The sequence below is a fragment of the Merops nubicus genome, unplaced genomic scaffold (genome assembly GCF_000691845.1).
Source record: "Merops nubicus isolate BGI_N331 unplaced genomic scaffold, ASM69184v1 Scaffold49470, whole genome shotgun sequence".
Taxonomy (NCBI): domain Eukaryota; kingdom Metazoa; phylum Chordata; class Aves; order Coraciiformes; family Meropidae; genus Merops; species Merops nubicus.
The window spans coordinates 1481-11985 of NW_008583117.1; the positions used below are offsets into that span (position 1 = coordinate 1481).

A 10505-nucleotide genomic window follows, 5' to 3' on the forward strand; every position below is an offset into this window, starting at 1 on the left:
GTCATGAATGTATCTCTGCTGGGAAGAGAAATGGTGTTTTCCTGACTACATTTATTACAATAAATGTACCAAACAAAGGCAAAAGCCTTGTGCTAAATTATTTGCTGTATTTTTGCATAAGGCAGCGCTGCTTCTGAAAGGTAATGTTGTCAACACAGTAACAGATCAGAATTAGAAACAAAATAATGTGATTGTTCAAATATCTTGGACAGTGTCCACATGGGAGAAACCAGAGGGTTTTGTTTCATCTTCAAATGAGAAGGGTCAACGTGACAAGCGTTCTGAAGAGCGTGCAGAAACAGATTCCAAAGCGTCTGAATCAGACTCAGAAGAGAGTGAAAATGAAGCTCAGAGTTTCAAGGTAAGTTTCCTCTTCAGATTTATTTTACACACAGTATTCATTTTCTAGCATAAGGCGTTTTATCTCTTGTGTAGGGCTGTACTTACTGCAATGAGGTTAAATCGTATGACTGAAGGCAGAACTTTGCACTTGTTTGAATAGTTAAATGAATCTTTATTCAATTGTTTGGGCCATTAGTGGCACAGTTCCAGAATAAAAAACATGCTCTTTCGTTCAGCACACCAAAAGTAGCTTGAATTCTGCAAGAAATGTGATGTTCTCTGAGAAAGGTGACTGGCACCTCTCTGAAATAGTCTGCAAAATGGTTTGGATTTCCATGTGAGGGTGACTTCAAACCTTCATTGGTAAATGTGACTGCTGCGGGGACCTTCAGGGAATGCTCCTGACCAAAAATGGCATGATTGTAGTTTCCTGACTAACTGAGAAAAACAACGGCAGCACCGAGTACAAAACCTGTATCAATTACATATTTTTGTCTTCATCTTTTAAACATAAAATAAGGGGTCTGATTCTATCTCTGGTCAAGTCAGATGGTTTTTCTGAAACTGGTAGTTCAGAACAGGCAGTGACAGTTGAAATATAAAATGTATTCACAGACAGGTGTTAATTCTCAACTATGTCCTTTTGGATGACTGTGCATCATTATAAACTGCTACCAGGTATTAGCTGTAAATTGTGTGTATCTGCATGCACAGGAAACCATATGTGAATTTTTGTCTTTTTTTTTTTTTAACACATGCTAAGCTTCGTTTTTAAATAAGTTTGTATTGGCTATTCCTTGCTAACCTCAGCCCTGAGACATGGGATTTTCCAGCTTTAATGTTTTACAACATTTAAGATTTGTTTTCAACTTTGTATGCCATCAAAGCTCATGGAGAAAAACTTAAAGATCTTACTAAAAAATGTGTTTATTGTTTCAAGTTACTCTTGGTTGAAAAGTATGAATAGTAGATAACAGTGTATAAAAGGTGTAAAATAAAGCTACATTGTGTTTTTATTTAGGCATTTTTGCTTAAGGTGGGTTTTTTCCTCTTTAGAGGAAAGGAGGTAATGGTGAAGAATCAGAGGAAGGGAAAAAATCTCCCAGAGCTAAAAAGTTAAGTCCTTATGGGAAATGGAGAGAAGTGAAGCCAGCAGAAACTGTTGATCAAGAGGAGAGTACATCAGCTTCCCAAGAAACCTCTAGTGATGCATCTAACAAGACCAAGCCTTATGGAAAATGGAAAGCAATTACAGAAAAAGTAGAAGAGGAAGAAGAAGAGGAACCATGGTAAGGAACTTTTTACCGTAGTTGCTTTCATAATATTTGTTTCCAGAATACTTGTTTTCAAGAGCTGAAGCTTTTTCTTCTGGATTCTGGCAGAATGAGCACAGCAGTGGTTGGAAACATAGGGAAAATACAGTTCTTTCTGCAGCGACAGTTTTATGTGACAGCTCTCCACGGTGGGTAGTGGTGGTGGTTTGGGTTTTGTGGTTGAAGTTCACCGTGAGTACAAACCAACTAACAAGATTGAGAGGGTCACTGCCATCCATCATTTTTCTCAAATGCTGAGTATCAACTATTTTAAGTGTAGTCACCCTAAGCTTATATTCCTTAACGCAGTCTCCTTCAGCAGTCTAGTTCAGCTGCTTCAGGAGCTTTGCTGACTGCTTTTTCAACTGTTTCCAGCCTTGGAACAGCATAGGCAGCTTTCTTAGGGCTTCCATCTCCCAGGCTAAATTCTGTTTCTTCCTGATGAGTAATTAGTTGGACTAACTCTGCCTGGAGTTCAAGATCTATCTTCATCTTCAAGGACCACCAGCAACCTTATCTTGATTGGACTGGGTTAGCACTGCTTTGAATCCCTTCCCTGTGGGATCAGTAGTGGCTGACATTAATGACTATGCCTTTTTAGACTCTGAGCAATTTCTACCAAAGCCTGGTACATTTGGCTGAGTTACTTCCACAAGCAGTGAATTATTTCTCACTTTGTGGTGTTCTGCTAACTCTAACTGTTCACCTGAAGGATATAATGTAAAAGACACTTCAATTTTTTGTCTTATTTTCACCCAGTGTAGCCGTGAAAGACTTCTGGTACAACTTCTTTTCTTGTTCTCTAATTTCTTCCATTTCAAAACAAATTTAAGCAAAACTAAAACAAAAACCCCTGCAGCCTTTTTTGCTGTTACTGTGAGTAAGTCCTGGAGGTTCTTAGAATGTGGTGTGCAACACTTTCTGTAGTGGTGTAACTAAGGAGATGAAAAACTAAACGTGTAATCTAGTTATGCCAATTTTAAATTTGGAAGCTGTCTCTCTCTCTCTCCCATGTCCAACTTGAGTATTGCAGATGTTTTCAAAACAGGCATCTGATCAGGAGGTTTGTTTTGGCTTACTGCATAATGCCTGAGATGGCTCATTTTTATTGCAAAGCTTGCGGTCTTTTATGGCCAGATTCTTGTTGTGGGGCCCTCTAGGAGTCTGGAGGTTTTGGAGAATGAAAACTGTCCCTCATACTCACTCACCCCATTTTCCAGCATTTTAGTACTAAATATTCAGCAGATACAGTTCTGACATTTTGAACTCAGTTAATCACTGCTAAACTTCCTTGGAGGTGATCGTGTTCAGGTAACACCTCCTGCACTGCACCAGCCAACCATTCCTTTTATCAGCTCTGGAGTCAAGGTTTTCATCTTTTTGGAAAGCACTGGCCAATAAAAAGTGCTTTCAGCTACCGAACTTTATGTATCGGTCTGTACATTAACACCCAGGCTTGAGATCCACCTGTAAATGAGACAAATGCAGCTGTTTGTTCTTTACTTCCAGCTGAGGCTGGGCACAGTGCCAGCCACTTTCAGGAGGTTTACATTTTTGGGATGCTGCAACAGTCACATTTCCTTGACTTGCAGTCTTTTTTGTGGCTCTTGTTTGGGTCCTTGAGCTGATCCATGTTCTTCCTTGAAGCACAGGACCTGAAAGGGGCATAGCACATGAGCTGACATCAGAGTGGCACTGGGTGGCACTGGAAGATTCCCCCTGTAGGTTGGCCAGGAGTGCGACGTGTGTCTCTTCACGGCAGCGTGACACTGCTGTGACTCCTGAGGGACTTGTGACTTACAGGGTTTTCTGCACACTGTTTGGCTGTTCTCCACTGTATGTTTGTGCCACAGGTTATTCTTGTAACACACAGCGTGGAGCTGTTGGTGCCTTAAAACTGACTGGTCATTTTTAGAGACTGTCTTTGATTTGTTCAGATCAGTGTCGGGTGTGATCCTGTTTTCCAAAGCTGTTTCTCCCAACTTGGGATCACTGGTAGACTTGGTAAGCCTGTTCTTGCTTCTGCCATGCAGATCCTCAGGGATGGACTCTTGAGGAAAACTACTCGGGGGATTTTGGCACTACACCACTCTAATTACTTGCCGACTGCTGTCTTTCAGCCTCCTTAAATTTCCACACCTGCAGCCCTGTTGCTTTTGCAGAACAACTTACATGAGGAGTGCTTGGGCCATGCTGTAAGCTCTGCACAGAATGAGGTCTTAGTTTTTTACTTTTTGTGGCAGCCCATGCAGAATAAACAAAGAACTTTTTTTACTGATTTCTGTCATGATGGTGACCTTAACTAGAAGACTGTATTTAGCTCAGAGGTGCTGTTACTCTCTGCAGTGCCCCATGTTGTTTTCTATGTGTAGATTAATCCTTTTATGTTTTTTCTCTCTTCTCCCAGTGACAAAGTGGACCTAGAGCTTCCTAGTACAGAGAGTGACACTTTGCCAGCTCCAGTGCTAGATGTTCCAGAGGATACAACAATGATATTTAAAGAGAAGACAGTCACCTCCCTTGGAGACCTGACAGAAGGGGTGCCAACATTTAAAAAGAGGAAATTTGAAAATGGAAAGTCTAGAAACTTAAGGCAAAGACTAAGTGATCAGTAATTCTTAAGAAATCATTTTAGTTTCTGTTTAAGCTAGGGTGAATCAAAAGTTTAATATTTTAAACAGGCTTTTATAAAGAAAAAGTTGGATAGAAATTAAGGATTTATAGGTATTAAAACATGTGAGTTGTAATCTTTTTTATTTTATTTTGATGTGATTGATTTGGAATGGAAGTTTGTGTTATATTACATATGCAATATTGTATAAATACATTTATTTTTCATTTTAACTATGCCATCCAAGTTCGCTTTGCTCTGTGTATGCTGTTTTAAATACATTGTGTGAGGTTTTTTACTCCTTTTCTAGGTATGGGAGAATATAGTAATCTTTAAGCTGGCAAAAATATTGCCTCCTTTTATCTTTACATAGGTATTGGATCAGTAGCATGTACCAGAGAGTAAAATCATTCCCCAGGATTGTTTATGTGGAGTAGTTTCCCAAATAACAAGTAAAAATATTGTACTTACTAACCTTTGGCTAATAGCTTGCACAAGAGTAGGTGGTGAGACTGCCAACATTTCAAATTGATCACTTAAAAGCTGTTTTTAGAGGAGTTAGTCACATCAGTGCTGCTCGTTCCAAATGATGACATGAAAAATTATTTGTGTACACTGCATGAAAAGGTATGAAACCTCTGCAGAAGGCTTAAACCTGATGAATCTTAACCTTTAAGAACAGCACCAGAGCCACTCCTGTTGGAGTAAGTATTTGTGTGGTGTCTTCCTGTTGTATTTTGCTTTACTGTTGTCTTTACTTGAATTTTCCCTTCTTTTTACACATAAAGTTTTCTTTTTTTGGTCATTTTATTTTTGTCTCTTTCCCCACAAAAAAAACAAACAAACAAACAAACAAACAAACAAAAAAAAAAAAACAAAAAAAAAAAAAAACAAACAACGCAACTGCCTGAAATTTTAATGAAAAAACATTCCAAAGACCTGGCCCTGCTACAGCATACAGGACGTGCTGTGAGGTTGGTGGGTTCATGTGTTGGCTAGAGGAGTGTATTGAATCGTGGCAGCACTCACTGAGCTGAGGAGGGCTGAGGGCACAGAGGGTGCGCTGAAGGTTCATCGTTCTCGGTACCAGAGGAGAAGAAAACAAAAGATGGATAAGTAGAGCTGAAGGTTGTACTGTCTGAGATGGCTTGGCCATTTTCTTAGGGATTTTAGATTTGATTTCTTCTCTTGGTGGGACTGGTCTGCGTTTAGCATCACCAAGGTTCCATTGGCTGTGTAGGAATACAGCTATACTCATTGCTTCTCTAGGTATCAGTCGGCCATAAAGGTTCAAGTCATGAATCCATTAAAAAAAACACAGCTCTCTTTCCCAAGCTCCCAGTTCAGGAGACTCTCAGACAAAACCAGGGGGTGTAGTTAAGACAGTTGTCAGAGCCCAGGTACGCAAAACAGAGCTGGTAGGTGCAATCCTTGTTGTGAAAGCGACTGTTAATCTGTCAGATCAGTGGAGAAGGAAGTGCAAGACTGGGAATCTGGTTTATTGTGTGTTGCAAAGGAGCCTGACATCATTTTTTTCTGTTCCGTGACCATTTCTCTGTGTGTAGGAAGAGAATTAAGAATTGTGTTTAATCGCATGTGTATGTTTGGCTTCATCAGGGTGGTTGTATTTCTTCTGAGGCCTGTTTTGAGAAATTTGGAAGTTTCCTGAAATATCCAGCTCTGGATTGTCATTTAGAGGTGCAGGACATGTGCTGGACGCTCTCACAGCCATAGATGCGGGAATGTACAGCATGTACTCCACGGGAAGATCTCACATGGAAGGCTAGAATAGAAACATCCTTTCTGCTGAAGAGAGGTTGTCGGCTTTCCTGAAAATCAGATTTTTCAGGTTTTGTTCATACTCTTATTGGAACACTGCTCCAGCAGCTAGGAGCCTGCTCTAACTTGAAGCCTCCCTGCGTTTGTGACCACTTTGCACTGACTTCCTCCCAATCTACACGAGTATTGCCCTTCAGCTCAGTAGCTTTTCTTCCTCTTGAATCCATGGCCTCTTTTCTCCTCAGAATCACAAAAAGCGTCCTTGTGTGACAGGACCTTCAGTGCTCCAGCAGCATTTCTCTTCATCCATTCCAGCCTGAGTTTGCCCCAGCCCTTATGTTCAAGGAAGATTAAGGCCACGTGTGATGTCACTAATTCTTCTGTAGCCTATTGGAAGTAACTCTTGATACGTCCCTAACCCACATTTGCATTTCACATGACTGCATCGTGCTGTCTGCCACGGGTGCCCTGTGGTTTACCAGCACAAGGAGCTCTTTCTACTCCTTTGCCATTGCCAGCTCCTGAGTTAACAGCTGATCAGGCTTGCCTTTGGGGCACAGGGAGTTGGGTCTTTTCCTGGAAACTTGTTTTCTTGAGAAGCTGCTGTTAGTTGTAGTATGAACTAAAGGTCTTTGTCAAGTGCTCTGTTAAATAAACAAACCAAAACATTAGGAAAAAAGATGAAATACTTTCTTGGTTCACTGCTAGTAAAATTGGCTTAAATACCATGCACTTGATTTTGCTGATGTGACTTCCAAAGCCCAGCGTTCCATTAAGAAATAGAGTACTTCACTCCCCAGTACCTCGAAGTCAGGTTGAGGAGAGACCAGTTTATTCTTCGTCCTTAAGTGCAAATTAGAGTAAGGGTCAGTTGAATCAAGTTTGAAATATCCAAAGCCACTGTTTAATTTTGCGCTGTGCTGCCATTCAATTACTGTGTATCTAAACCAAGTATTTTCTGTTCTAGACAAAAGGACTGTCTTGCATGAGATTTAAGGCAGACGCTGCTTTTCCAGGACCTCTGTTCTGCACAGATCTCTCTCCCTTCTGTGCTACCTCCCTGCAAAGCCTCCCACCTTTGGGATTTGCTGTAGGAATTTTCTAGGTACTACTCATCTGCCAGTCCTTCCTTGGGCTGCGCTGGCTTTTGATGAAAGGATGTTCCTTCTACTGTTTCAGAAGAAGAATGTTTTCTGGAGAAGTGTTTTGTTTTCTGACTAAGCCATCTTCTACTGTGCAACGTGGTTTTTATCTGCTTGCCTGTTTTTACTGCAAGCTCCCCATGTGAGGACTGTGTCCTTGGTTCTGTGGGCTGTCATAGACACGATTAATAACATAATGAGTGCTGGAGAGAAAGGGGGAGCCACTGCAACTTCTGATGATGGTTTCGTTTGTGTGGTTTTGAACAAGGCCATTCACTGCTCTGTAGTTTTTTTTCCATGCCTCATCTTTCACCTGTCTTGTCTGTTTAGAAAGACAACTTTCTACTACAGACACTTATCTGTGGGGTGTGTATTTTTACAGCAGGGCCAGCCTGAAGTTGGTGATGCTTTTAGAAGCAAACATACTGCACATACTGGAAAAAAAAAAAAAAAAACAAACACGTATTTTGTTGGGCATTTGTTATGCTAGGAGCTGTGTGGACCTGCTCAGTTTGACCCAGGTTACAGAATAATCCTTGTTCCTGTTTTGGCTAAGCCAAATATTAACCCTTCACCTGGGAACTTGTAGATTGAAATCCAGACTTTCTCAGTAGCCTGAAGTTTGCTTTTTGTTTGAGCTTTGTAACAAGATCTGTGCTGCAGCACCATCCAGTCCCAGAAGTCAGATTCAGAAGGTGGAAGGGCTGGTCATGACATGAGTCTGAGTTAAATTCACTAACCTCTGCATGTATAAAAACGTTGCCCCCCCCCCCCCCAAAAAAAAAATAAATTAAAAAAAGGTGCTATTTTGGTGCAAATGTTGGCATCTCAGAAAGGGGAGTAAAAAACTATTTCATGCTGCTTGCTTTCCTTGATTTACTCTTTGAGTCGTGCCTCCTCTTTTTAGTGCTTTTCTTATTATTGCCATCTTCCTCGAGCTGTCTTCCTCCAGCACTGCAGTATGTGCAAATCTACATAACACCTCTGTGCTGCGTTTCGGGCGCCCACCTCCACCTCCTCCCCTGCTCTGCAGAGATGTTTGGAAAGCTCCTTGTCTGGTGCAGGCCACCCACCGTGTGCCCAGGCCCAGCTCCCGCCTCACGCCTCTGCTGCCCCGAGGAGGCACAGCCTCGCCTGCTCCCCACAGCACGCCGAGCTGCTGCAGCACCAGGCACCCGTGCGCTTTTGGGTTCCCTGGTAGCTTGCTTTCCTGAGGTTCATTCCATTCCTCCTGCAGGGTCTGCAGCCCTTCAATCCTTTCGCTGGTTGCTACAAAAGCTGTCTGTGCGCCTTCTGCTGAGGCAACCCTTTGGTTCTGTTTAGCCAGCCATACCTCTTCGGCCTCTCTTGTATCTACCTCTTCAGTCCTCTTACCTTCTACCTGCTAAGTTATTTAACTTAGAAGTTGTGTTTAAGCGTTTGTGTGATCAACAAATTTAGCTGTGTGAAATTATTTGAGAATACAGCTGCAATGAAAGTTTCTGTACAAAGTGAAAAGTGTTGCCAGTAATGATCTGAAAAAAAAGGCCAAATTTGCCCGAGAGAATTCTCAGTGTCAGCAAACATAGGCTGGATTTTACCTGTCAACTTAGAAACAGCCTGTGCTAAAAACCAGCAGACAACGAGATACAGACCACGGGCTGAAGAAAGCAGATTTTAACAGCTTGCTCAGCTGAAGATACAAGGAAGAACAGTGTGGTGATACAAAAACGCTTGTTTTAGTTTATAAGTATTGTCTACAAAGTTACAACTGCTGGTTTCTCTTTAGCAGCTTCTCAGCTGCAATTACAAAGTATTGCAAGTTCTTGAAGTGGAATCTATATGAAAATATTGAATAAAGCTTTCATTTGAATAATCTGTATTACTGTTGTTCATCTCTTCAAGGCTTATAGGACAACCTGAGAGATCCATGGGTGCATATGCTGTTAAAAATGGGGCCTGGGATAAATATAAACCAAAATAAGTATGTAAATACGGAAATGCTTCTTAAATACTTTTATTTTGTGGTCACTGGAGTAGTGTCTGGGTGCCTTCCAGTAGCCCATTAAGCGGTTACTGGAAATGGTTTTACTCTGTGCATCAGTTATGCGGGACAAATTACCTGCATAATGTTAAAAATGTTCATTTTAAAATACTTTGTAACAGAGTTCAGGTGAGGTTTGTTCTAGTTACTGTTTAATAATATTCAGGATATAGCTGAATATATAAACTTTCTGATGGTAACAGGCTGTGTGTGATTTAGTAGTCTTCGTATCTGCTGGTCTTACGAATGATAAGCAGTGCCCTGAGAGTTAAACATACACACTTTTAAAAGGAGAGGAATGCATGTAAATTGGTTTATAACATTTCTTTTACTGAAAAAAAAATCTTCATCAGTGTGATCTTGTGGCAACTTTTTTTACAGAAATTGGAAAAACTATTCAGCTCCATTAAGCAGCTAGAAAAAAAATAAGGCATGGTGCATACAGACTGCCATGGTCTGCCAGCCTATGGGAAGTATTTTGTTGGCAAGTGTTTGGTTATTTCTTCCTCTTAGCTGAACAAGAACCAGGAGCTTTCTACTTCAAGTGAGTGAATTCATTTGTAGTTCCAGGACTTCTAGGGCATTCTTTCATACATTAACCTGGTCTAGTTGAGAAGCATCCCTGCCCACAGCAGGGAGGTTGGATTAGATGATCTCTAGGGTCCCTTCCAACCTAAGCCATTCTGTGATGATTCTGATGATGATTAAATGAAAGTACTCAAGGTGAGACACCAGGGCTGCTGTTCTTTTGCAGAGAGCGTGAGCACCCACCTTTCCACTGTCATTACAAAGGGCTCCTTCAGGCACAGCTCTGCTCTCCCACCACCAGTTCTGCTGTCCTGGGGGCTGTTGGCTGCCTTCCCTTTCCTTGTCCTTCCTGTGCTTTGTTACTGTAATTTTTCCCGCTAGTGATTTCACTGCTGGAAGTCACAGTTGCTTGCAGGAACGGCAGAGCCCAAGGATGAGTATTCCACCCTGGGAACCCTCAGAGACCCCACCTCCCGCCCTCGAGGGCAAGTGCCAGCCCACAGCCAAGCTCCACCCCAACCTCTCAGCTCTTACATCCCACAGAAAGACAGGGGAAAAAACTCAGATTAAAACATGGCTTCAAATAATAATTTGTAAACCAGGTGAAAACATAGCTTCCAAAAATGCCTTCTCAATGAAATCTGGCTTCAGTAAAGCAGGGCTTTGCAGGCAATGGCCTCCTGTGGAGGGGGCCTGCTCTGTACCGAGTTCTCTGCCCTGACTGTGCACAGCCATGTGTTGCTGTCATATAGAATCATAGAATCATA

The 10505-nt window shown here is 41.7% G+C and overlaps 1 protein-coding gene across 1 annotated transcript; it reads left to right on the forward strand.

Moving 5' to 3' along the window:
• Positions 1-212: 212 nt before the first annotated feature.
• Positions 213-4270, forward strand: LOC103772248 (WW domain-binding protein 4-like; the record flags this gene model as incomplete). The annotated part of the gene is made up of 3 exons (XM_008939578.1): positions 213-361; positions 1399-1631; positions 4063-4270. Coding segments are annotated over 3 exons (590 nt in total), but the record flags the coding sequence as incomplete, so codon positions are not given.
• Between the last annotated feature and the right edge of the window lie 6235 nt (positions 4271-10505).